This window comes from Etheostoma cragini, chromosome 24 (assembly GCF_013103735.1).
Source record: "Etheostoma cragini isolate CJK2018 chromosome 24, CSU_Ecrag_1.0, whole genome shotgun sequence".
Lineage (NCBI taxonomy): Eukaryota > Metazoa > Chordata > Actinopteri > Perciformes > Percidae > Etheostoma > Etheostoma cragini.
The window spans coordinates 6,616,762-6,644,081 of record NC_048430.1 but is presented as its reverse complement, the minus strand read 5'-3'; the positions used below and the strand labels follow the sequence as shown (position 1 = coordinate 6,644,081).

The following is a 27,320-nucleotide window of genomic DNA, read 5'->3' as shown; positions in this document are numbered from 1 at the left end:
GTGTGAGAGCGCATTTTATGAAAAAGGGCTGCCTAGCAACGTGGCTGAGCTACTGTTGCTAAGCTACAGCTGTTGAAAGCATTCTCCCCTACAAATGCCAAGAGAGAGGCTGCAGTTTGCGCACACACACGCACACACACGCACGTGCGCACGCACGCACACACACAAACACACACACACTCTTAAGTGTGACTCACTGGCAACCCACCCCGCCACCCAAGACAACAATGGACCTGCTATTAGGACTGGGACCTTGGCATCAACGCCCACCACATTTGGTCTACCTCACAAACGGACTCAGTGCCTGACTGGGGGCCGTTGGGAACATTTTATGCACACTCTACTCGGTTGATGTTCTAAACTGACACAGCCAAACTATCTTTCTATTTCCATTTCTCTAAAGCTTGCGGTCATCCAGCCAAAACTGGGAGATTTGTAATGTTGTGTATTCTTAGATCAGATAGCGCCTTAATTTAAAACTTTACCAACTTCACCCTTTTTTATTTAGACAACGTTCTCGTGCAACAGCAAAAATCGATAGAAAAAGGTAAATTTAACCAAAAATTTGTATCGTAACAGCACTAGATGATACACAAAGAGATGATCATCAAAAGGCAAAAAATATTGAACACAATAGGATACATTCACAACAACGCAGAACAATGAAGTGGAAATGGAGTCCTCCCATCCAATCTAGGGATGATTCATTTCATTATGTTATTCTGTTGGTTATGTTCTCGATTAATGGACAAATAGTTTTGTCTATAAATATAATAATCCTGTTTTAGCTGCTTAGTGGTAGAAGTGGGGTTTTTACTGTTGAAGCCTGTTAAATCTGTGATCTGATTAAATGTAAGTGGTGGGATTTGAAAAGTCTTCTGGTGTGGTCCCAGGTCCACAGAATGATGCATTCAGTGGATTGTGGAATTCCCAAATGCAGGCCTAGTGTTAACGGACCGACGGCAGCGCGACCTCATCAACATCTCCAGACCTGCAGGCTGAGCGCATCTTTCAAACATCAGCAGCACTGCCGGCTTTGATGGAGGCAGTAATGAATATGTAACACAGCCCTTACAGCGCTTTGTGTAAAAAAAAAAAAAAGTGTCTGTGTCTGTGCAGCAGGTCAGAGAGGGGGTAAAGGAGTTTGGGTTTGAAAGGAGAGGGGTGGGAGGGGGGGGTGGGGCAGAGGGATTGTCTGGCGGTATACTGCTGCATGCCTGATACTGTGCAAAAAAGGTATTTGTAAAAAGGGGGCTGTCCCAGTCAGAATAATAACCGGGGGAATACGGTTTGTGTGTATCTGTATGGCGCTTTCCCCGCCAGCAGCAAGGCAACAGATGTCTGCTGAGCGGTACTCGCAACTAGTGTCTCCCCTTCTCTCGCACACAAACACACACACACACACACACAACTTCCTCTAGCCTCATGTGACCCAGATCAGAAGAATCTTTCTGTTATCTCCTCTCCCCCCAAAACCACACAACACTGGCCCATCCCCCCCGTCAAGTTTTATATCAACACAGATCACAAACTGAATGTCAAGCAACTACCATAGCTGCAGGCTGAAGCAGCGTTGGGGCAGGTGTAGTCCTGTGCTACAAACTCTTGTGACAGGATGCTGCACATAAAGATGCAGTGGTTAGACTGGCAGTCCCAGCTGGGCCCTGCGGTACGTATGGTTCAAAGTGAGACTACTTTATCTTTCCTGTACAATATTTCACATCTAAAGCCGTCATTAGGCAGAAGCTGGACTGCACCTTCTCCTCTTTATTCTGAACTTTTCATGACTGAGGTCTATTTAAAATGTGAGGAAATCCAGTGATGTCGGTCGTGTCACTTGAATGTTTAGGTAAGTCAGCATTAAAGGGATTTAGGACGCTGCAGCCCTGCTGCCTGTCATGCAGGTAGCACGTCTTTAACTAGGGCCCTTTGCATCATTCCAATGGCCCTAATGAGATATGGGTAGTAAACGTCACAGTTCCTTTTTTAATATAGAGATCAGAACCGCCTCAAAAAGAGAAGCTAAAAAGTAAGATTTCAGTAATTCAAATCCGGTTATAAGTAGACACACTTACCAGGCCTTAGAAGATCAACAAAGAAAGAAGAAAGTGAAGTCGATCTGCTAATTTTCCGCACATTTGAATCCTTGAAAATCAGACTGGAAAAGACTGAAGGTGAAACGTAAAAGAAACAAGTCCTAAACTTCCCAGAGCAGCTCCATCCGAGGCTTTTTCTCTCTCTCTATAGAAGCAGGCTAGTTGGACAATGAGTGGCAGAACAGATGGACCAACAATGTCTGCCATTCCCTCGTTTAGAGTGGCCGCTTTTCCACCAATCAGAGCAGAGCGGCCTTGTAATGAGCTGCAGACACAAGGGGAGGAGGAGGGGAGTGGCCGTGGCCAAATGCCTGCAACACCCAGTTACCCCCAAGGCACGCGTACTACACACACACACACACACACACACACACACACACACAAACACACACGAGGCTTTGCCTGTGTAGCCAATGAATCAACGAGGGGGTGGGCGGCCGAACAATAGAGCTGCACAATGGGAGGCTTGGGGGGGGGGGGGGGGGGGGGGGGGGGGGGGGGGGGGGGGGGGGGGGGGGGGCTGCAGTGTTAAGGCTGGTGCTGTTACGGCCCAGGGCAGCAATGGAGAACACCTGGCTACAGACCATAGTCACTCTCCGCTCTTTGTCTCGGGCTGAGCGGGAGAGGGGGTCAAAATAGAAAGAAAAGACCAAAGCTGGCTGAAAGACTAGCGTGGCCTTTAAGAGAGAGCAAACGGAAGGAGAGTGTGGCAGGGCTGAAATTAGAGAAAGGACAAGTGTGGGGGGCAAGAGGCATCAAAAAACTTTTATGTCCCAATGAGTATGAGGGGACCTGCTCCTCATTGTTGCAGCACACTTGGGGCAGATGACTCAAAGCACAAGTCTTTGCCTTTCTGTCTTTTATGTGATTATGGAGCCAATGTGTAAATAACAGAAACTTACTGATTTGAAAATAAAGTCATGTTCATGTTTATATGATATCCAAAGTAATATAACAGGATAGCTATTTGGATGATTACTGATGCAAATACATATCGCACAGTTCACAAAAAACACATAAGTACTTTTGCTGGCCACTTTACTGCTGCAATAATCTACTCATTGTAGTAATATGCACAAAATATTTAGCTATGTGGCACTTTGGAAATGTGGAGATAACGTAGAGAAGATTATGTATTATTTTTGCATCAGACTAAATATTTGAACTGTCTACGCATCCCGAACAAATTTTCTACTAAAAGAAAAAGTACTCTGGATCCAAACCAAGATTTTCAAATAGTAGTTATTCACCTTTTTAACGTCACCCTTTTCAAAATGAATTGTTTTTTAGTCTATAAAATGTAAAAAATAAAATAAGTACAAGGTTGGCTAATTGTTTCAGCTCCAAAACTGATCATTTAAGGAAGGAGAAAGGCAAATTTAAGATCTTTATTGTCCAGAATGTGTATTCATGACTGCTTATACACAGTGAGAAAAAGCAATTAGCTTATAAGTCAATTTATTTATTATAGTTTCACACACTCTGGTTCCAGCTTCACAGCTGCTTTCCCCTCTGTTTTTTTTAAATTGTTAGTACTGCAACTGATTATTTTCATTATGGATTCTACTGCAGATTATTTTCCTGATTATTACATTTATTATTTGGTCTATGAAATGTCTGAACACACAAGGAGATGTATTCAAATTGCTTGCTTTGTTATTCCATCAGTCTCAACGCAGTCATAATAAATAATAATAATTAAAACATTAGAAAATAATGATTAATTATGTCTGAGTCCAAACCCCGACGTTATCCAGTTCACTATAACATGAAAAGCATCAAATCCCCACATTTGAGAAGCTGAAAGCTGAGAATGTTTTTGAATTTTTGCTCAAACATGGCCCGGTGTCACAGGTTTACATAAGACTGGAAAGCAGCATGTCTGCAAACAGAAATATTAATTTAGTGAGATAAGGTTACATATCGAGGCCAATTTATCTTGGCAGCAAGACGTTAGTGTGTAATCTAAAGCAACAAAAAGCAGTCTGTTTGTCAGTGTGTGTTCTCAGTTGACTTGCCAAATAAAATAAGAGTCCTTTCAGCTTAGTGGCTCACCAGGAAAGCAACTGCCTGATTAAATAAGAATGTGCTCTGTGCTCTGAGTCAGCTTGCGCAGTGAGATAAGGGCGATGAGGGGAGACACAACAGCTGACCAACTGCACAGTATCCACACAGAGACACAAGAGCACCCTGTTGACCATCTGTCTTAACAAAACAGGTGTGTCTGTGTGTGTCTGTGTGTCTGTGTGTGTGTGTGTGTCGGGGGTGGGTGCTCCGGACAACTGCAGCCCCAGCAGCAGGGTGATCGTCTTTCTCTTTGGACACAGATCACACAGAATGCACACACAACAAACTAAAGCTACAGAGTTCTAAAATGGAAAAAGAAAAGTTTTGAGAAAGAGTACAAGACAGACGGAAAAATGTATTCTGTGCACCACTGCTTTAATTTGCTCTCAATTCTTGTTTTTCATTAATCTTCGGTCTGTAAAACATCCAAAAGCTATAGAAATATGCCCGGCACAAGTTCCCAAAACTCAAAGTGACTTCGTAAAATTGTCCAACAGTCCAAAACTTAAATATATTCAGTTTATTATCACTTTATAGTTTAAACAACCAGAGTCAGCAAGTAGGCCTACTCACAGTTAAGCTAGAACTAAGGACCGTTTGGATTGTTGCTACTTGATTACTATTTTGGACTATTTTATTATTTTTTCAGCAGAATGTGGCCTGCCATCTGAGCCAGGTCTTAGCAAAAGAGGGACTCTGCATTACTACCAAGCATTGCATCAACAGTCATTATAGATAAAGTCACAACATCATGGCAACACTCAGCTCGATGTGTGTGTGCTGCACGCACGTGTGTCTATCAAATCAATTGTCATTATGTGGAGATCAGATAAAGTTTGAAGGCAAACGGCCGAAACACCACTGCTGGAGCACTCAAACCAATCAGATCTTTAAAATACAATAAAAAGGTATTTGCAAGTTAACTTATGACTTAGAACTATGGGTGGTGTGCGTTAATAAAAGAGGGGTTGTTTGACTATATCAGCCCTTGAAAAGTGCCCTTCGCAAGGAGCGTTGGAAAAGACAATAAGCAGCAGCCAGATTTCCAGTCCAAAGTGAAAAAGTCAGGGAGGATGTAGAATACATGAAGTTAAAAGAGAGGAGGAAATAAAAAGACAGCTGCTGGGTCTCGTGCTCACATCCAACCTCCACCTGCCCATCAAAAGCTGTGAACCCAAACCCGGGACTGCCACTGCTCTGATCCCCAGGGTGCCATTGTCAACCACTGTGTAACAAAGACACAGCTGTCGGAGACAGCACATAAAGATGAACACGAGACAGGTTGAAAAAAAGACTGACTGCAATGCCCCTTCATGATTCCAGCAGAACAAATAACTAGTGGAAGCTGGTGTTTGGCTCAGGCCTTCTTCACTCCAGAGCACACAAACTCAGTTTCCTCTAGTTTAAATACATTTTCACCTGGTTTTTGACTCGAACAAGTGATTAAAATCACAGCTGCATCTCCGCCATCCGCCTGTTGAAGAGGCTACAACCCACGGAAACTACATTACGGTTGTTGGGGAGCGCGCAGGGGCGTGCACGGTCACTGCAAAGCAACACCGTCACGACCTCCCTGCAGCTTTCCTTCACACCAACCTGCGGCTCCGCTAGCTAACACGTCCGCTCGGCTAACGCTGTATACGTGTACTCACCTGGTCAGGGCCGCCGCTGGAGCAGCAAGGTTAGCTTCGTGATAAAATGAGCGAATGTTCCCATCACATACTGGCGACGCAAAACATCCGGCTGGATTGCAGCGTGACCCAGCCAAACTGCGGCAAGTTACAAAGAATATCATGGCGGCTTCCGCTCTGACGGTATTTCAGAATAAAAGCATGCGTGGTTCAATTACGTTTTACGTTGAACAATAGATGTGACATGTAACTTAACAGGAACACTTTATTGTTCAGAATACATCTTACATTTGTTTGGTTTGTAGAGAAAAGAAAGGTTGGTAATGCTGTTTCCGGAAGCGGTTGGCGTTAGTAGGAAACTATGTGGTATTAGTTATCTTCTATCGAGGCCAAGGTTAGTAAACTGCCAACATGTTTGGGAAGCATGTAAAGTGGGAAGGGCCGTGCGCAACGGCGCCATCTTGTGGTTAAAATAATAAATTGAGAGCAGCCTACGTTTAAATCATGGTAAATGGGAGATGTGGGCAGGCTTTTTTTCCCCTAACTGGAATATTTATTTCTTTATTTTATAGAGATCTTCTAGCATTTTAATTGATAGAATGTGATGTTAATAGGAAGATGTATAAGTGCTTGCTCACCTTTTACAATAGTAGGCTTGTGTTAGAACAGAGCATGGGATACCCTGTGAAGATTTAAGGTCAAAATTGCCAGGCAAACGTGGATTAATATGGTTGCTACCGGGTAAGCAAAGGAAATATTTAGATATGATATACAAGAAATTGGGCTTCAACATCAATGTGTACTTTGAATGTGTGTTATTATTTTTACATGCAAAACACACAATTTACTTATTTAACTAGAAGTCCCTTGACACACTTAACTTCTTTTACAAGATTGGAGTAGTAACACATAATCATAACACTTAATTTTACATTTAAAAATTGCAAAAGAGTCTATATAAAATAGTTTTTTTCCCAGCTTATAAAATATTACTCATTGTCATATGTAACAACCCAACAGTGTATAAAATAGTTTCAGTAAGCTCCACCTTGACAAAATACATCCATACACTAATGTATCAGTACCTTTACTTTTGATATGTTATGTAGATTTAGCTAAGAGGTACTTTTACTGTAGTATTTTTAGCACAGGAATTGTGTTGGAATCCTAACTATTGAAATCAACGACACCACACTGTAAATTACTTCTGATTTTATTCAATGGAAAAAAAGAACTTCAGGAAAATACAGTAATTCCCATAGTACACACAGAGAGGACATAAATTAGAGAGGAATGGCAGAGAGACGTTGGAGGGGAAACATGTCACCTGGCACCTGGGTGGTAGAAAACATTTGATCCATGCCGCCACACAGCCAGGGGCACACTGTGCACTAAGCAGGATGTAGAAGAGTCTGTGAAATCACACTCTAGACTTGTGTAAACGTGAGCAAAAGTTGATTATTCCTGTACACAAACGTCTAAATGATAGTACAAAAAGGGAATACAAAATACAAAAAAAAAGGGAAAAACTGCCCTCAAAATAAACCATAAATATTCATATCGATGCACATTGGTTTAACAAAACAATTGCTTCTGTAAACATTTTCAACATAAGGTGTGCATGACAATTTTAAAACCACTGCAGTCACATACTTGTCTGAAGGGTTACATGATAAAATTAGCTGAAACAAGACTAAAAACTAAGTCAGAGTTAAAAATATGCCGCTTAGTTCACGCCGTCTCAAGTGGTTTTGTAACACTGCTGTTAGAACGCGACTTTCTTTGCCTTTCACAGATGATCAGGACAGTGAAAGCATCTCATTCCCATGTTCTGCAGCTCTCAGCAGGTCCCACCTTGGACAGTGAAGGCACCACCTTTACTGAGAGCAGGGTTAAAGAGTTGAGTTTAGTGGGAGGGAAGGAGGGGGGACGGGGGACGGGGGGGGGAGGCGCAAATTCCATGAGTCCCGATATATAGTTTTCTCATTTATACATACAGACAGCTGCAGGATGGTTTTAACAGGGGAATGAGACATGATGTCTAACGTTAAAAAAACAAGTCTTGCCTTGTCATTTGGGTTTTAAAGGATGAGAGGAAGAAATGTAAAAAAATGACACTAATTCAATTCTGGGATAGAATAATGATTCAGTTCAACTATCTGTCTTTTCAATCCAGACTGGGCTGCGTAAAAAAAAAAAACTAATTGCCTGTTTGAAGCTCAAAGTGGCAAAATGAGGTCCAACATTGTGTTCCTATGGTACACAAAATCCAAACTTCTTTACTTTTAACTTTTAAACTTGCAGAGGATTTCGAGCCGTTTTAATTAGCCGGAGACCCTACTAAGGCAACTGTTTAGCTGAACATTAAGCTAAAAAGTCTCCTTTAAAATTTGGATGATAGTGTAAATGTGTACAGATGGAGGACAATCCGCTCATCCTGATTTTGTCCCCTTTTTGTGGTGTTTTTGTGATGTTCAAAGCTTTTTCTCTGCCCTCTGGGTCTATGCACATTGCCTTTTATTCCCTACTGCCCACTGGCCTCCATCCTACCTTAATGACCACCTGCTAATTCTGCATGTCTAATTCACAGTTTATCCTAGCCCTACTTATGAATGACGTTAAAGGGAAAATCCACCTGAATACAAATAAAAAAAGATAAAAACACCTTTTGGTTAATGCATCTCACATTTCGGGGTCCATTTGTGGTTTTGGTTGGAGTGTTTTCATTTTTCCAGTAGATGTGAAAATGTGCGACTGCAATAGACGAAGGAGATTAAAGGAAAGCCGGTTGAACAGAGAAGCAAATTGCAACAATGACAGCTCGATGATAAATAGGGTGGATTTTTCCTTTAAAACTCATCTATGGGTGTGTCCTGCATTCTTATGCTTTATTTATGTGCAGCAAGTCACATACAAAATATACAGTGTACGAAAAACTGGAGCTAATTTAGTCGATAACAAAGCAACATGCTGTCATAAACAGGGCTACTTCTGTCCGACATAACCTACAGTACGTGAGGCAATGTGGTAAAAGACGAGATAGTGTCTGTAAAACCTGGGAGAGTCTGAAGCCTACAAGGTTGATGTAGTTAGTATGTACAAGTTGATATCCAGTACCCTGTATTAAATGGATATATCGAGAAGGTCCCTTAAAAAAAATCTTCACTTCAAGGAGAAGGCAATAAGAGTGAAGATAGAGAGGCAGATTTTCATGTCAAGCCTTATTTATATGGCGGTGAAGTAGTGTTAAATGACATGCTTGACGTTGAAATCTACTGTGGTGGGATTAGGAATTCATTTCACCTGAACAGGACCTGGACTAGACACAGCTACAAACGGCTACACTCAAGGTGTGGCACATAAAGTATTTGCCTTCTTCTATACAGTAACAGCCGCGTTTAGCCTCGTCCCTTCAGTCGTTCACATGCTCAGTGTTTTCTCCATTCACACACGTACGGGATGCAAAGTTTAACTATGACACAAAGATTTACCATCAACAGGCAACAGATCCCGCGTCCTGCAGAGGAAGAGAAGGGGGGGGGGGGATCGGCTCAAAGGTTGTCTGAGAAAAACCTAGAGGCTCGTCGCGGGTTTCTGTTGTCGTAATATAGTTTACTAGTACACTCATTGGACACGGACTGAATGCACCTCCTCACCCCCCAAACACACACCCGTTCCTGGCTTCTTTTCATGATTACAGTCCTATCCGTTGTTTGTTTGCCCGAGCAGGTTGAGAGGAAGCTGTACCCTCTATCGAGATGCTCAAGGCTGTTCTCGTCTTCAACGCCGTTGGTCATAGTCACAATCGTCATCTGTTGGTCACTGCTTAGGTATGGTCGTCGTGTTGGCTGGTGTGGTAGGATGTCGACTACCAGCTCATGAGGGAGGAGCGTCCCAGCGTCATGAAGTACACCTGGCTGGCACCTCCGGCGCGCACGGAGGCAAAGAAGACCTGATAGACAGGGAACAACAAGAAAAATCCATGATGCAGCAGGTTGTTCTCAGGGAGGTAAAGGCTGTGATCTAAAGATTATTTTTTGGGGCATTTTAGGCCTTTAAGTGACGGGACAGCTGAAGACATGAAAGGGGAGAGAGAGGGGAAAGGACATGCAGCAAAGTGCCTCAGGTCGCAGTCGAACCCGGGCCCGCTGCGTTGAGGAGTAGACCTCTATATATGGGCGGCCACTTTACCAACGGAGCCATCTGGGCGCCCGAGGCTCTGATCTTTTTAGTGTCTGTGGTGGGTACATGTATTGTTTGTGGAATATTATCAGGAAAACCGAGCTGAAAATCAATTGAGATAGCTGAAAATAGAGAGAAACAGTAGGAAGGCAGGCAACAGAGAGTTATGTTATCACCTTGTCATTCCTCTCACAAAGGAACTTGAGTCTCTGGGCTCTCTTGTGCATGAAGACGCCATCCAGGTGGCCCGTCTCCACTGAGCGGATCTCTATGGCCTTCTCGCCCCAGCCCATGATCTGGTTTGACCTAATGTAGGCTGCTCGGACACAGAGGGAGATGACAGAAGGGATGACTACAGGTGCCCAGATCAGATTCATTAGACTGTATTCATTTAAAGAGACAACACAGTTTCCCTCGCTGTAGAACAGATAATAGACTGAGCATGAGAATAAACTGAGCCGAGTCTTGTTTTTTTTTTTTAATGGCCCCGCTTACCCACTGAAGTTGGCATTTCTCCCCACTGCAGCACCACGTCCTTGGTGATGCGCCCGTAGGTGTTGACGTAAACGCCCTCGTCCTCGTAACACACCAGCAGCTCGATCCCGTCAGTGTTGGGCAAGATGATGATAGCATGGCACTGAATGCTGGTCTGGATCTAAGTGAAGAATAAGGAGGAAGAGTTAAGAGAGTAAAGCACATGGGGGAAAAAAGAAGATATGAACAGACTGCGCTGAAGTGCTTACATGTGTGGGCAGGTAGATGTCATAGACGGCACCAGAGTCCACATCCACAGCATGGAAGCCTGAACAGGAGCCATAGATGACCTTTAACCTTTGGCCTTCCTCCACCGTCAGGTCAACCAGCAGAGGCTTGTGCACCAGATCACCAAAAGACTAAAGACAAACATGAAGAAATAAGTTAGTCAGGTCAACTTACATCTTCGGCGTGTGTAATTCTACTTGCAGAATCAGCACGTTTACCTTGAACGCCATGAATTTGTGATATGGTTTGGGTGCCCAGGCGTAAACCTCCACAGCGTTCTTCAAGGCCAGCACCAGGAACTTGATCCTCTCATATTTCACTGGAATGAAAAGAGTCATTTGTGAGTGATATTGCTTAAAGTAGGGCTTATTTACAAATCTTAACCCTCACTTAGGTTGTGTGTTTATGTGAGTAGAGATGTATGTCAAGGTAATTTCTAATTTTAAATGGCCATATTGTTATTGTATGTTGTTTGATGTTGTGCAAAATGTAAGTCCTACCTAAGCATATTGGGGGAAAAAAAACAGTAAAGAAATCTGTGACAGACAAGGAAACGTACCGACTTTGTAGTGGACGCAACCCTCCAGGTCGCCCACGTTGACCCAACCCTGCTTCTTCTCCACCTCAGGGTCGTTGTGCAAAATCTTGTTTCTCAGCCACGACAGGTAATACACCCGCAGCTTGTTCTTTTTACCTGGAGTTTGAGTGGGAAAAATAAATATGGTTTTCACAGCTACAGTATGTAGTCACAAATTATACACTGGACGGCATGTAAAGGGAAGGTTTATAGCCATCAGTGTTGCAAGCAACAATGCAAAGACAACAATACGTTTTCTGAGATGAGTCAGACTGTGGCATTATATATCTCCAAAGCAAATAAAAGTGACAGAAACTCTAAATAGTCCAACCAATAACCCCTCCGAACCTTCATCACTACTTCTTCATGATTGAAATTGAACGAAAAAAACAACAACCAATATCTGTGTTAAGTAGCCAAAGACTTGTACCTGATATGGTGACCAGGACATTGAGTCCCTCCAGGACGTCCATCTGCTGGATGCGTCGCCTGTTGATCAGAGGGTAGACCTTCCCCTGACCGCTTCGGTCCAGCAGCATCAGACCGCTCTCTGTTCCCACCAGCAGGTTGACACCTGGAACAATCACAGACAAACGGGCAAACATAAATGAAACAGCCATAGTTAGTAGAGCTTTGATGGATACCAGAGTAGACTAGGTTTAACAAGCAACCGCCCTACTGAGGGGTTTCTGAGCAAGATCACGATCCCCCAACAATATTTGTATGCACACTGCCATAACTTACCCCACAGTGCAGCACACAGGATCTCAGAGTTGAACCTCTTTTTGTACTTGCGAATCTCTGGCGTGTCGCTGGGTGGGCGAGTGTTGACTGGGTTGACGTTGACCACTGAGCCTTTACGGGACGGGTCGGACCTCAGGGGGTCTGCAAGCCGTCCGTCCGGCCCAAATGCTACTGGAGGGTGCACATAGAGGTCAGGCTAGATGCCATCATGTGATTTCATTATTAATGAACAACCTGGTGCCTGGTTTGAACACATGGTGCCTGTGTGTTTATCATCATCCATCTTTTCAGTTTATTACCATCAACCTTGTAGTTACAGTAAAGAGTACAGTATGTGGGACTATTACTTACTATCCCCTGGCATTACACTGCAAAGTGTTCAACTTCACTCATCACCTCAAGCTCAGATGTTTCATAATTTCTTTATCAGTGCAGGGAAAAATGTTGGCGGAGAAGCTACTGCTCATAAAACCTCTCTCAAGGGGAACTGAAGCGGACTACGATCAAAAGTTTTTAGTTACTGAGCTGCCCTCATAAACACAGTCGCTCAGTTAGTTGTTGACCTACCCATGTTGTTGAGGGAGCTGCCGCTGGAGGGAGAGATCTGGAGAAGACGAGGGTCGATGAAGGGAGTGAAGGAAGAGGAAGACTTGTGTTTGGACATGGAGTTGCTTTCCGACTGGGACTGAGAGAGATTTAAAGACATTTAGAAAAATATTCAACCTGTTCTTAATCAGCATAGAAAACAACGTAGAAAACTGGACTGAATCATTTAATAACATTAGAATGAAGTGAGGAGACACTGACAGGACACAAGGGGGCTCAATACACACTCAGAGATTAGGCCTTTGGTCCAACAATTATTTTTACACTGATTTGTAAAATAAAAAAAGACTGTTTTGACTGATTTAAAAGCTACAATAGCAGAAGGCCCTCTCTGTTTTGAACGTACAAGTTAAAGTTCTACTTCTGGAGGCTCAGAATAGCATTCAGCTTAACTGTGTTACTACATTTTTATGACACAAACAACTGGGAATACATAGTTGGCACCGCACTTCAAGTTTTTGACAAATTGAATGAAAAAGATGACGTGCAGTTATGTTAGTTTTTTAAAGCAGAAACTTTAGAGAGGAAAAAACATGTGACAAGAGAAATGTGCGGAGAGAAATGAGAAATGGTCGACACGCTGGCTGCTGTGAAGTGTTAAGAGGAAAAAGCTGCTCCACCGAGGAGGCTAATAATTCCACCACCACAGAGACACATTGTTTGCAACACCACAAAAGAGACGGTAATCTATAATAAAACATATTAAAAATAAATGTGATTTCTTCTCTGTAAGTAGCTCATGTGTGCTTGAGGACTTGCAGTCCATTCCGTATTTAATTATATATCCCCGTTTCACCCCTACCATCACACCAGGCATGCCATCACCCAAAACTGCAATGTTAAGAGACGCTAGTTCATAGTTCACTCTAGAAGCTCCAGTTTAGTTTCCTCTATGCCGTGACCATGCTCTACCACCAGAAGGCACCAGTGTTAGCAGCAACACAGTGCAATGAAGAGAATTGCAGGAGGGAAGGAGGTTGCAGAACCAGACGTGTTAGCCAAGCCAGAAGGGAGCAGAAGTTAGAGCCAGAGTTAAGCCAGGATGACAAAGAGGAGGGGCGGCAGTGTAGATGAGGCTCCAACCAACAATCAAGGACTGGACGCTGGGTGTGTACAGGCTTGGAGATGGTGTGTTTGCTACAGAGGTAAATTACCATATCTGGCTTGAAATAGGTAAAAGCAAATCATTCATTTTAACTAGCTTCAAGTCCAGGGAAAGGATGGTCGTAAAAAATATAAAAATATATAATCAGACACTTAATTATACTTCTCTATGGGAGTCTAGGAGCGGTACATCCTATCATTCTGGACACAAACTAGATAGAACAAACAAATGCAACTGCTATTTAAGCCAAATCTGCTTAATGTGCATGTCTAAGCCTGCACCACTCTGCAACAGTCCATTCCTCAGCTGTTTGTCTCGCTGATGTGAGGGTGACATACCTCTATGGCAATGAGCTTGTCCAGGGGGTTCTGTGGGGACATGGCAGGACTGGCATAGCTTGATGATGAGGGGAAGGAGGAAGATGATGAGGAGGAGGAGGAAGAGGAGGAAGGGATGGTTGTGGAAGAGGAAGGGGAGTGATGGCTCTGCTGGATAAGGTCTGGTAGGTGGTGAATGCGGCCGGCAAAGCCGTTTTTCTCTGCGAGGCTGGGGGGTTGAGGCTGGCCGTGGGAATTACCAAGGCCAGCCGAGGGAGAGGAGGAGGAGGAGGAGAGATTGACCAACCGCTTTATGTCAACGGTGCTCTGGAAGCAAGAACAGGCACACTTGGGCTCGAGCAAGCAGGTGGAGAGAAAGAAATCATGTTTGCCTGCTAGTCTGCTTCTTCGTATTTACTCCCATTTACTGTCCTCTACACAAGATATTAGTTAAATTCATCTCTGGAGACCATCACTGATGAGCATGTCGCATTAAATGCAATCTGTATCACTCTGACATTTTAGATTACCTATCTGTAAATGTGCAATGTGAAGCAGCAAGTCTATTATGACTAAAAATAAAAAAAGAAATGTTGGAAAATGAGTGGATAAACAACACTGACAATGGACAAAGAAAAAGAAAAATTACATCTTCATCAACTATATGCAAGAAGAATGTGCCTTTGGCTTAAGAACTATCTTTATGTTAATCTAAGAAGTGGGCCCTTCCTCCAAGTGTCCTCCTCTTACCTGTCTGATGACCAGCGTGCCATCTTTGGAGGGCGTAATGGCTTGGTCACTCTCCGAGTCTTCAACCAGCATGGTCTTAGCCGACTCTGTCTCGCCGTTACTCAGCCTCCTGCGGAAGCCATGGAAATATCTGATGTCCGTAACGAGACCAGTGTTAACAGTCATGCAGAAAAGCCATGCAACACTTCAGAAGTGACAGAATACTTTCTTACAAAGAAAGTTGAAAGCAACAGACAGTGCCGGCCAACAAACTACTTAGACACCACATCGTCACAGTTCTACCTACCCAGCCCTGGAGTCCTCAGCTCCTGAGGTGGACTCCTCTCCCGCCTCCTGGTCCACTTCCTCATCGTCTTCCTCGTCGGTGGTGCCCGAATCTTCGCTTGAGGAGGAGTAGTCGGTAACTTTATGGGGAGGCCTCACATCCTCTACCGCACGAAGCTCCTTGGCCAGAGCTGTCAGATCCTAAGAGGGACAGTAAGGAAGTCTTAGAAAAGACGCAAGTCTGAAATTATGGCAAATCTCAGGTTGTCTAGAATGACCCCTTGACAGTTTCTAAATGTGTGCACCGACCAAATCAAAAAGCTACCAAGTGAATTTGGTGCCACACAAATACACACATTAATTCTGAAAGAAAAGAACACATCTTAAATACTGCATTACAGCTCATGCTTTCCAGACAACCTGAAACCTTAAAGTCATCCCTCCTCACGTTATCAAATTGTTTTACTTATACCTACAGCCTCAGATCTCTGGGTACGGGGAGTAGAAAATCTTGCCCCGTTTTATAATTTGCATCGTCTTAGACCAAAAGTACATTTTGGAGTGGGTATGTTTCAATTAGGAGGCCGCAGAAAAGAAAAATGCCAGTTTAAAATGTTGTTAAACCTGGGCTAGGATTTGAGTTAGTTCAAGTTCTTGGATGCCGTGAGTTAAGTGGCATAATGTTTGAAAAATCCAGTAAGGAGATCATAGTTTAATTGCTTTCTGATTCCTAGATTAGTGTACCCTCTAAAGTCCATGTCTTGTAACCATGTTGCCCGTGGGCTTGTTCCTTGCAGACTCCAGTGCAGTCTTGTAAGGTCAGTGGCGAGCAAGAAAGGGAGGAGGGACACTTCCCAGACAGGCTTGACAAAGCAAATGGGCCACAATTTATCCAACAACACAGCCAGGTGAGACTAGAAGTAATTCTGGCAAGTAAGGAAACAGGAGGAGTGTGTTTACATTCAGATGTGGTCGCATTCAAATGCAGGTTGAGGAAGCTGCTGCAGAGGGGGTTAACTCATGTAGTGCAATTTGGCAACAACAAGCAAATTAAGTGAGAAAAAACTGTGCAGGCACGAGGAAAGACACCAGTATAAGGTTATCACATCAAAGGCAGAAAGGACAGTAACAAATGGCAGAAGTAAGAATTACTGCATTAGGAGAAACAGCTCTTTCTTCACAAACTGTTATCATTTAATGCAATGAGTGTGGCAATCGTGCAAGCATAGCATAGGTGTGATAATGTAATCTCATTTAATAGGCTTACCGCATCACCCTAAGATGTTCCCCAACAATCACGAACCATTGGATTCATGAGAAGTTGCACCAGGTGGTTGAATAATTAGAGTAGTAGAAAATAGAGAAAGACACAAAACAGTTTTCACCTATTCAGCATCAAACAAGTTTAACCAGCACTTTAGTAACACTGGACTTACAGCTGGCCGAGTGGGCCTGGCAAGGTTCTTTTCATCTGTTTTTTTGGGAACATTTTCAGGCCGCTGGAGAGGCGATCCTTCAGATTTGGAGGAAGCTTTGAGGGAACAAAAGGAGGGAGAGTTAGTCAGGGGAAACAGTTCAGATCAAAACGATCTTTAATCGCCTGTATAATAACAGCAGAAGACCTACTGGAGCATGAGCAGACAGCACAGCATAGTAATGAGTAAGAATTTTGTTATTAAAGCATAATAATGATAAATTACTAATAAGCAATTAGTAGAGGTAGTGAAATGTAGCCGAGTACAGTACCAGGGGACTCACAGCGTGGCCTAAAGCGGTCACCAGGACTGGCCTGGGAGCTGGAGTTGGAGGAGCCGGACGAGCTGCCGCTGCCTGGTCGAGGCTGCAGCTTCTCCACTCGGTCCCACAGCGGCCGCTGCTCCACGTTACTGTCACAGAGAACAACGTCACATTAACAAGCAATGCTCCTAAAGTACCCTCATAACTTTCAAAAGTATCAAACGACAGAATCGTGAGGTTTGAGGCTCTTTGCTTACCTGCCAGCATTCCTCTGTCCGCCCTGGTTGCCGGGCTGTGACGGCAGAGGGGACTCTCGGCGCGACAGTACCGGAGACCTGGATGTGGTCCTTACTGGTACCTGGAGAAAAAAGATTCAAATGTCTTCACATAGTGGCAGGTATGTGTATGACAAGAAAAAAGACAAGTGTACTCAATTCAATGCTTTTGTTATAGACATTGAGCATAACATTGTGACTTACAGTTGATCTTATCGAATACAAGAATTTAAAAGACAGAAACTGAGAGGGGAACATATCCACTATAATTGGATAAACCCTGTAGGCCATGTGTGTGGACGTAATCTTTGAAGTGATGTACCAAACAATATAATACAGTACAAAAGCGTCTCTTAACCCACAACAACTGAGCACTTAAAGAAAGCACATGGATATTCTTAGTGATGGTACAACCTCTCCAGCACCCCACTACACACTGAGAACTAATTTAGGTTGGTTTATTGGGTTGTTTATTGACATCATGTTAAATCATTATTGAGTTTTAAATGTGCAAAGTCTCCTGCTGGCACAGAAATGCAAAGTTTCCTAGTTTAATTTAATCACAATTTATAGTAGTTGAACAGTGTTCAATGTTGAAGGAAATGAGACAGAACACATCAAGGCAAACACAAACAAACAGAATGATAAGTTGAGTGATTGGCATGAAGAAGAAGTGAACGAGGGAGGGGGCAGGAAAGGGAGGGGGAGTAGGGGGCCCTCGTCAGCTCCTTACCTTGGGAGGTACTTCCTCGCTGATGGCCTGTTGTTCGGCCCTAATATGGGCCTGAGGGTGGTGGAGGGGAGCTTGGGGCTGGGGGTCAGTGCGTGCGGGCGATGGGTGATGGTGGGGGTCCTGGGAACGCAGGTGGAGTTGTGCAAAGCTAGAGTTCACGCCGCCGGGCTCACTGAAGGACTGGGATCGAGAGACCACGGGCGGAGGAGGAGGAGGAGGAGAGGGGGCGGCGCTGTTGCTGCTTTTTAGAGCAGCCAGATGGGACCACTGGACCTTTTAGGGAGCGAGGGAGGGAGTGAGGGAGGGGGGGGAGCAGGAGGAGGAGGAGGAGGAGGAGGTGAAACAAGCAGACAACACAGTGAGACATGGGGGAAGATGTGTGGCTTTTTACATACATGTACTTCGATAGATACAGATGCATACAGCAGACAAAGCACAACACAACGTGATGATGTGATTCATTGTCTGGGCTTTGGATTAATACAAATACTTAAAGGACTGGCTCCATATTTTGGGAAATATGCTAGAGCAGATTGTTATCCCTCTCATGTCGGTAAATATAAAGCTAAATCCACAACCTTGTTTTTAAACTTTGTGAACAGATTAAGCAAAGGAAACGAGACCTGCGAACAGAGCCAGGCTAGCTGTCAACACCCGTTTCCAGTCTTTACGCTAAGCCCAAGTATCTGTTGGTGGTGGTTTAATTTTTAGCAAATTGATAGATAGTGATAGCAAATAAGCACATTTACTGAAATTATTTATTATTGGTAGAAAATGGTTGTTGTAGACCGTTTCATTGCAGACTACTTTCTAAGCCCCCAAATGTTTGAGCAAAGAAGGAAGCTATGAGGGCTAAAACATGGGTCCAACAGTCTCCATATACACGTCACCACCCTTCTGCCCAAAAACTGACTCTGCTGTCGCTTGACTGTTTGATAAAACCGTGCACCTGACACAAACCCAGCAGTGAGGGAGGAAGAGAGCGACAGGAGGAAGGGGAAAAGACAAGGGAGGAGGAGTTACCTGAGGCTCCATGGGCCGGTGCATGGCAGAGGCCTCGGAGGAGCTGCCATTGGAGAACGGTTCAGAGGAGCGGGGAGGCAGAGGGGGCTGCTTGGGAGGAGGGGCGATCTGAGGGGAGCCCTGAATGTTCTTACGGTATCGCTCGTCGGCCTGGGATGAGAGTTTATACAGGACAAAGACGGAATGAGGCTAAGTTGAAATATTTCAATGTTTGACATATCATAAATAAAAATCCAAGTAGAAGGGAACCATTTCTGAAGTTTAACAGTGGCAAAGATTAAATGTGTGTATAAACCATGAAAAAGGGCACACAATATTTGCATATTTAGGGATAACACATTTACTGTTCAATGGCACAGATGATCTTTTCTGATTAAAAATGGTTCCCATCTCCTTGTTGTTTCAAATATTGCTGTTCCTTAGAAGTAGTAGTAGTAGTCAGTGACATACTCAGAAACCTTCATATTTAACTGACAAACGTCAACATTTTATGGGCAATGATAATAAACATGCTTGAAACCTATTCAAGGCAGGCGTACAGAAAGGTAAATGTGCACAGACAGAGCTGGAGACAGGACTCTTTCAAACAAATACATCCCTGAAATTACAATTGAATGATAAATAGTGGAAAAGATAATTGTTAATGACACGGAACAACCTCGTTGATGACGGGAGACACCGCTTAGGTGTCCTGCAGGTTAGTCTGGGCCTCAGCCATCCACATGCAACGGCCCGATCCACACACATTGAGAGTCAAAACAGCCATAAGACTTTCACAGGTCGGCCATTAAAAGATCAAGTGAAATTTCTAACACCATATTCTTCTGAGGAGGATGAAAGGAGTACTTGAAAGGAGTATAGATGAAAGTGAACAATTATGGGAACTAAAAATAATAAAAAGCCTAAAGGATGTTCATGTAAACATGAAATGAATCATCTTTGTCTCTATGGGGAAACAATCTAAACAAATTATTTGAAAATGGAATCGAAAAGATGTCAATTGAGAATCTTGTTTATTTTTCCACTTTCACCCCAACCTATAAACTAATTATTTCTCTTTCTCTTGCTCAGCCTGCTTTAAGTGAAAATTAAGAAAACATCCAACAGCTTTAGTAGTCAAGGATACTAGCAACAGTGCAAGAGAGAGTGGAGAAGAACAGCTCTGTTTTACTCAGTTCATAAAAAGGCTTGTTGCTGTGGCCTCTCGGTCTCTATTCTTCGCCCCCCCCCCCCCCCCACCTGTTTTATTTAAAGGAGTCTGGCTGAGAGGGCCTGCGTTGTAACAAATTTGGTTTTGCTTTGAAGCAACGCCACAGCATCCAAAACAGAAATTGCCAGATGAAATGCAACTATTGGGGCTTAAGAAAACCATTATCTAACTGCTCGCACCACCTCTATTATCATAGTCACTGAGGCTGTGGGAAGACAAGCATGAAGAAGAAAGAGCAGGCAGCGGGGTAGACAGAGCCAAGGAGGAGGTTCACCTCTCTGATAGGCTGAGGAGGATGACTGACAGGCTCTGCATGCCTATCGGGCTCCAAACTTTCTGCCTGGCGAGGTTCAGAGTCAGTGGGGGTTTCAGTATGAGGAGGGATGAGGGAGTTTGAGAGCTGGCTGGGACATGTCTCATCAGAGTCAGTCTTCTTTAGCACTGCTGCATGGGACTCAGGGCTGTCTGAGGGGATTGTCTGAAGTGCTCTGGAGGAATCAAGTGAGCATGTTGCTACAAAAACAGTACTGTTAAGGACCTGAGCTTTAGGGGTTGTGTTGAGGACTCTGTCAGGGGGCAGGGAGGAAGTCTTTGGAGGTTTGCTATGGTCTGAAGGGAGTTTGGTCTTGTCGCCAGGCGACTGTTTGGATTCGTGCTGAAGCGACAGCAGGTAGGCCTGCTCCTGCTGCAGGCGTTTATGGAGTCGCTCGGCCTTTCGTTGCTCCTCAAGCTCCCTCCACTTGAACTCCTATTGCAGAGTGTGAGGTTGATTCAAGGTGGTGAGAAGAGACGGGAGAGCTGGCAGCATGTGTCGGCCTCACCAAACCGACTGACTAAAAATCTGCGCCTTCTTTTAATTCCTTTCCTTAAAACACATGTATACACACATACTTTGGCATCATTTGTTACTGCATTTCCCCCATTATTACCCCCGGTACTGCCATTTTGACTGTGAAGCTAACCTGTGCTTTGTAGTTACATAAAAACACATACTGCTTTAATCCTTATTATAAGTAGAATGCATGGGGCAGACTGAGGGAAACAGAATAAACCTAACAAATCTAAAAAATGAAGAAGAAGAGGTTGGAGTTACAATCTTTCTATAAACTATTGAATTGGTTCACTTTACAATAATAATGCAAAATGTGAAGAAAAGGAAGAGGATGCATTGACAAAGTGGAGATACAAAACATTTCTTTTTAGTATAAATGATTCAACAATTTTATGATCTGAAAAAGCCAATCACAAAACAACGGAAGTACGTCTTTAATTGCAATGGTTTACTGAACTTCGATGCACGAATTCCTTTATCCTGAACTATGTAAAAAAAATAATAATAATATGGGCAGCATCTAGTTGTGTGTGTGTGTGTGTGTGTGTGTGTGTGTGTGTGACTGACCAGCAGCATGGCCTGTTCACGGAGCAGCTGCTCCTGCAGCATCTCCAGGTGTCTCTGCTCCTCCTCCAGCTGACGTCTGATGTACTCCTGTCAGACAAAGCAAAGGCACAAGAGTAGTTTGTACAATGTCCAATCAGCTTTATGTCCTGTATTTCATCTCCATTTGTGACTTTTTTTCTTTGCCTGTCCCATAGGGCTGCACAATGAATAAAATTGTAATCACGATCACGATTTTGCCTTAACACGATCACATTTGCATAATCAAGCAATATTTTACATGCATCATTCCATTCATAGAACGCTTAGAGTTTTCAATTTGGTGAGTTTTTCACGCTCAGAGTTGTTCCCTGCACCGCACAGCTTACCTTTTAGATGTAGACAGTCACAGAGGACAGAGTAACGTGAGGAAAATCCCACAACAGATAGCAGACATTTTGTCCTGTCTGTGTCGTTTTTTCAAACAGCAGTGACCAGTGCTAGTGTCTTTTAGCTCACAGGGCTCTAGGGTGTCACTTCTGACATTTGTCCACAGTTTTAATTATTAACAACACAGCTGTATATTGTTAAGGAGGAGAGGCAAACCTGTATTTGTACCTGTATTATAAAAAACACAGAAGTTGTTAATAAATGCAACTAACTTCAGTTCATAGAGTAATAGCGTGTGAGATTGAGCCTAGCTGGACCCATTCATAACGGGTCAGCCATCTCTCTGTGAGTACGTCCATCACACTCCCCCGCTCTCCCTAGCTCTTTTAAATCAGTTATATGTAATAATGTAGCATCATTTGGATGTGAAAGCAGTTATAAATAGCCTATGTGACTATAAATTTGTTTTGGCTAAAATCAACAAATAATCATGATAATTAATCGTGATCTCAATATTGATCCAAATAATCACAGAAGGCGTTTAAGCCAGCTGTCAACATCTAATTTACATAATCGGCTCCCTGACTGCATAAGGATCTACAGAATTTTTCAACTCAGTAAAAAGGAATCCTTTTTTTTTTCTCCAAAATGCACCCATCTGGTGTGAATACACTCCAGTCCATCTTGAAATCATTGTGCCAGAGTCCATAGCGAGGTCTAACACTGAAGACACTCTTTATTTTTTAAAAGAGTATTTTTTTGGCTTTCATTGCCTTTATTTATAGGACCGCTCAAGTCAGGAAAGTGGGAGAGGGGGGGGAGAGAGAGAGAGAGAGTGGGATGACATGCAGCAAAGTGCTGTGGGACGTAACCAAACATGCGACAGCTGCCACAAGGACTGAGCCGCTGTACGTGGGGCGCACATTCTACCAGCAGAGCTAACCAGGCGCCCAGACAGAAAGACAATCTAAGTAACCATTTTAGAGCTGACCTGTTCACGATCGTTCCTTCTTTTCTCGTCATCAGCCCGCCGGCGTTCCTCTTCTTCTTTACGTCTACGATCCATCTCTTCGATGCGCCTCTTGTCCTCTTGCTCGCGCCGACGCTGCTCACGCTCCTGTTGCCTCCTCATCTCCCGTTCACGCCGCTGTTGCTGTGGGAGCAGAAGACAAAGAAATGTCAACATTTCTCAACAAAAACATGATTTTGCAGCAGTCAGATTAGTCTCATCTCTTGAGAGCTGCATGAAAGAAGAAAATGTCCTAATCATCCTACCTCCTCCAGCCGCCTCCTCTGCTCCTTCTGTTGCTCAATGCGCTTCTGCCTCTCTGCCAGTAGTTGGCGCTTGTACTCCTCCTGCTCCCGGAGCTGCTGCTCCTGGAGGAGCTGCTGGCGGCGGAGCGCCTCTGATCGCTCCTTGTTCTCCTGCTGCAGGCGGATGAAGTCGCGCCGCAGCGTTGACTCACCGGGCACATTGACAATGGAGCTGGACGATGGGAGGAATTGGGACATGCCGGTTAGATAAGAAAAACACCGGGTATAGATTGTAATGCCTTTCAAAAAGTAGGTTTTTAACAAGTGCTATAACTACTAAAGCATACCTGGGCTCGCCCTCCTGCTCTGGGGGATCCTCTTCCTCCTCCTCACTGCCACTGTACTCATACTCTGTCTCATCTGTACAAGAGAAATTTAAAAAGTTCAAATCACAGCAGAAACCAGCTTGAGAGATGACGTGAGATTTCAGTGGTAATACATAAAAAACGGAAGCAAAGAGTTGGCAAGTGAAGACAAAGACCGACGGACGCACCCTTCTCTCCCCTCTTCTTCTTGGTGCGGTCGATGTGGTCTTTGAGCTGAATGCGGACTTGCCTCTCGTTGGGCTGGTCTCGGATGAACGGGTGCTTCAGCAGCTGCTCTGTGGGGGGGCGCTGCGTGTAGTTCTTCACCAGACAGCCCTCAATAAAACTGAAAAACTTTTTGGACCTGCAGGGATGGTAGAGATAGAGTAGGGGAGAGTCAAAGAGAATCGATGCATAACAGAGAGGGTGACGTATAAAAAGAGACAGCGGGTGCCAGCCAAATACTTCAGCCATGAAAGCATGGAGGCCATCCAAGGATCCTAAGTAAAATGGACATTTCTGCAAACAAGCTCTGATTACAAATAACCCATCAGTCCTAGCAACACTTGATCACTTCATGTCTCCCAAACACTCCACAGCCTTTGGTTTTCTGTGTGAATTGAGGTTTATGCATGTGGACAGGCAGCATTGAACCTTTCATCCCGTATAAACCATGAACCCTCTGAAATAAGGGACGCAGTATAATTAAATTATCATCACTATTCCACCTGCCCCCAATCCAAAAATTTTTAACAATCAAACACTCTAACAGCAAAACAACCTAAAATTTAATGCAAGATAGGATCCATAATGTAGAAGCCAGGCCATACTAAAACCTCTTTTAAAAATAGAAAGCAATTCATCTCAGCTCTAGTGCTAGCGGAGGAAAAAAAGTTAGGAGGATTTTCTGCACTGCGTCCAGAGCAGCGCTGCGGTGTGTGCCAGGAGAGGCTGAGACTGCCAGAGCAGGTGTACCACAGATGTTTAAATCAGCAGCAAAGCATAGAGGAAAAGGCCTCTGGAGCTGCCTGGTCTGAGGTCAGACATCAAATCAAAATGCACGAAAGTACACACATAGAGGCAAAGTAGGAAATCTTTACAAAAAACATCTTATGAAAACTTGTTTCAACATTTATAAGACCGGTGGTGGTGGTGGATAGAAACAAAGAACACACCTTTTCTGGTTGGTACTCACCATTTTTTAGACTTGAGCCTGGGAGGAGGGTTTCTTGGAATAAGGAAGAGCGCACGCATTGGATGCATGTCACAAAGTGCTGGAAGAAGACACACAAAACACCATCAAGAATTCAACAGACTGAACCAACACAAAAACTACTATATTAAGAAATACTGGTACTCACGTGGTGCTCCTTCAGCCATTTCAATAGCTGTGATACCACAAGACCACAGATCACTCTGCAAGAAGACAGTGCCCATTAACCAAAACCGCAGCGTGCCCACGTTTTGACAAATCAAGGTGTTTACAGTTGCGTACACCCGTTTTGCTGTTGCTGTTACTACTTGTGATCTTGTTAATCTTGAGTGCTTTAGACATGTATGGTGGCTCTTACTCTGTAATCGTATGTAGCGTCTGGGTTCTCGTCACAAGCAATGACCTCAGGGGCCATCCAATAAGGGGTCCCGATGAAGGTGTTTCTCCTCCCCACTGTTCGATCCAGCTGAGCACTCACGCCAAAGTCAACTAGAGAGAGTAATTAAGAGTGAACACAGTCAACCAAGTGTTGTACAGCTCAGACACTGGTCTGAAGAAAAGTTAGCCGACACCTGGAGAAACCACTCACCTAGTTTGACTTCGGCGTTCTCAGTCAACAGGACGTTCTGGCCCTTGATGTCACGGTGGATCACATGGTGGGCATGAAGGTGGGCCAGACCCTGAGGAAAAGACACACACATACACACAGCACATGAGTGGGAGAGGAGAGGAGAGGAGGTTTTCAAAGTCCCTTTATTGGACCCGTTTCAGAGAAGAATCACAATTACAAAAATAATTGTCAAGTCAAGAAAAGAAAAGAAAATCCTATACTATTTTTAATAACAAAATTTAAAAAACACGCAACAAAAACTTGTCAACTAAACATCAGACAACTAAAAATGTGCTTTCTTAATACAAAATGTAACCCCTAACTCTCTACTCTAACTTATGAAGCCCAAATTGTCCATCATTTCACCTCTATCGGGCCTTGACCAGCCCTTCCAGAACCGGCACTGGCTCTACGCTGCCAGCACCCTGAACCTGGTTCCTGCCTGTTAGCCAGATGCCCAACTTTTCAGACGCAGACAAAAAGTTAAATAAAGTGTAAAAAGTTTATTTTTTCTTACTGTAGTTTGGACCATAAATACACAAACCCAAACTCATAATTTCTTTTGAAAGATAGGTCCCATGGACCGGAAGTAGAAAGGCGTGACTTCAGTTCTTCTTCTCTGCAGCCTAAAAAAAAAACTCCCCGGGACCTTGAACCCACCTTTTAAGAAGCTCTAGCAGAGATGACAGCCAAGGACACTGAACAAATATGTGCTAATGTTTCCACCTGAAGGAGAGGAGAGGAGAGGAGAGGAGAGGAGAAGAGGATGAGCTCACCCTTAGGATCTCTCTGGAGATGTAAGCGATCCAGTCTTCCTTCAGCTGGTTCCCCTTGGTGTTCTTCACCAGGTCTGTGATCGAACCAGCTCCACAGAACTCCATTACCAACTAAAAATCAGGTATGAATCATCAGAAGAGAAGTCTGTGATACATGGCCGTTCAATAATAACATGACATGAATGAATAACACACAAATTGAAAATACTAGAGGGCTAGGATCATAGAGTTAATTGAAAAAGGAAAGTTGGAAGGATTGGAAGAGCTAATCATGGCAGCTACAATATTTTCCATACCCCTTTCTTAACCTTAATATCTTGAATGGATATGAGGGCTTACCCATAACTGGTCATCGTGTCCTGGGGGGCTCTTCTTAATGAAAGCACCATAGTAGGTGGCTATGTTTCGGTGGTGGGAATACTTTTTCAGCATATTGATCTCCAGTTTAATTTCCTCCTCTTCATCCTAAACACACAAACACATTACAGAGTTATAAACAGACAATAGTGTTTTTGTCCTTCCACTGGAAAATCTTTTTGATGAAATACAATAATCACTGTGTGGCAATGGCCTTCAATCACCATTTGGGTGACATTTAATTTCAGATTCAAATCAATTCAATTCCATGCTTAGGGTCACAGCAAGTGTCAGAGCTATGTGGTGTGGTTTCATTTCAGTCTGGCTAGGTCTTATTCATCGCTCGTCTGGGACCCAGCACTACAACAATGCAATAGGAATCGTCTGTCTACTAGCAAATTAGTCCTTTGTTTAGAGATTAGAGACGCATGAGTGAGTCTCATTGTGAGTTGATGTGTACAGTAGCCATTATCGGTAATCCCTTGTAAAAAACAAAACAAAAAAAAACAAAGCAACTAATTATAAATTAGATCGATGGCGAATTCCCTACAGATATCAATTAGAATTAGACATTATCCTGAATATAGTTGCTTAGAGCTGGGAGGAAAGCTAAGAATCCTGCCTTTACCATTTACACGCAAAAACATAGTAAATATCATGCATAATGGGCATAAGGCCAACTAATGGAAGAGCTGTAAATCAGAAGAAAATGGAAGGCTTTTAAAATTAAAAAGCAACCTATAAAACAAACATGATAATGACATATAGGCCCTGTAGATACTGAACGCCATAGGGAAATCAACTGCCAGATGTAGCTTTAATGCAGTGTTTGTAGTCTCTGTTGAAAATGGACTTTAGTTCAAGGAATAAAAGCAAACCTGGCCAGTATCACATCTTGATA

General features: G+C 43.6%; 2 protein-coding genes across 23 annotated transcripts in view; both read right to left on the bottom strand.

Annotated features, from left to right (window-relative positions):
- Positions 1-5,952, bottom strand: part of LOC117939691 (probable ribonuclease ZC3H12C) — a 10,427-nt gene extending 4,475 nt beyond the window's left edge. The window contains exon 1 of the mRNA XM_034865180.1: positions 5,816-5,952. The gene's annotated coding sequence lies outside the window, so the exon portion shown is untranslated. The remainder of the gene's footprint in view (positions 1-5,815) is intronic.
- A 1,037-nt stretch (positions 5,953-6,989) lies between these two features.
- Positions 6,990-27,320, bottom strand: part of LOC117939200 (mitogen-activated protein kinase kinase kinase kinase 4-like) — a 34,968-nt gene continuing 14,637 nt past the window's right edge. The window contains exons 4-33 of one of the 22 annotated variants that reach the window (XM_034864281.1): positions 26,402-26,527; positions 26,063-26,173; positions 25,266-25,356; positions 25,035-25,165; positions 24,825-24,879; positions 24,659-24,737; positions 23,652-23,827; positions 23,446-23,518; positions 23,120-23,330; positions 22,836-22,997; positions 21,479-21,565; positions 20,354-20,827; positions 18,870-19,019; positions 17,847-18,119; positions 17,096-17,196; positions 16,848-16,987; positions 16,538-16,632; positions 16,369-16,377; positions 15,124-15,302; positions 14,838-14,967; positions 14,109-14,414; positions 12,627-12,744; positions 12,060-12,230; positions 11,746-11,889; positions 11,298-11,432; positions 10,957-11,057; positions 10,720-10,869; positions 10,472-10,631; positions 10,153-10,292; positions 6,990-9,746 (exon numbers count right to left, since the gene is read on the bottom strand). In XM_034864281.1, coding sequence (XP_034720172.1) covers positions 9,663-9,746; positions 10,153-10,292; positions 10,472-10,631; positions 10,720-10,869; positions 10,957-11,057; positions 11,298-11,432; positions 11,746-11,889; positions 12,060-12,230; positions 12,627-12,744; positions 14,109-14,414; positions 14,838-14,967; positions 15,124-15,302; positions 16,369-16,377; positions 16,538-16,632; positions 16,848-16,987; positions 17,096-17,196; positions 17,847-18,119; positions 18,870-19,019; positions 20,354-20,827; positions 21,479-21,565; positions 22,836-22,997; positions 23,120-23,330; positions 23,446-23,518; positions 23,652-23,827; positions 24,659-24,737; positions 24,825-24,879; positions 25,035-25,165; positions 25,266-25,356; positions 26,063-26,173; positions 26,402-26,527 — 4,362 coding nt within the window. In that variant the 3' untranslated portion in view covers positions 6,990-9,662. Of the gene's footprint in view, positions 9,747-10,152; positions 10,293-10,471; positions 10,632-10,719; positions 10,870-10,956; positions 11,058-11,297; positions 11,433-11,745; positions 11,890-12,059; positions 12,256-12,626; positions 12,745-14,108; positions 14,415-14,837; positions 14,968-15,123; positions 15,303-16,368; positions 16,378-16,537; positions 16,633-16,847; positions 16,988-17,095; positions 17,197-17,846; positions 18,120-18,869; positions 19,020-20,353; positions 20,828-21,478; positions 21,566-22,835; positions 22,998-23,119; positions 23,331-23,445; positions 23,519-23,651; positions 23,828-24,658; positions 24,738-24,824; positions 24,880-25,034; positions 25,166-25,265; positions 25,357-26,062; positions 26,174-26,401; positions 26,528-27,320 lie in introns of those variants that run through there. The other 21 variants (XM_034864282.1, XM_034864286.1, XM_034864284.1 and 18 more) reach the window with 21 other exon arrangements.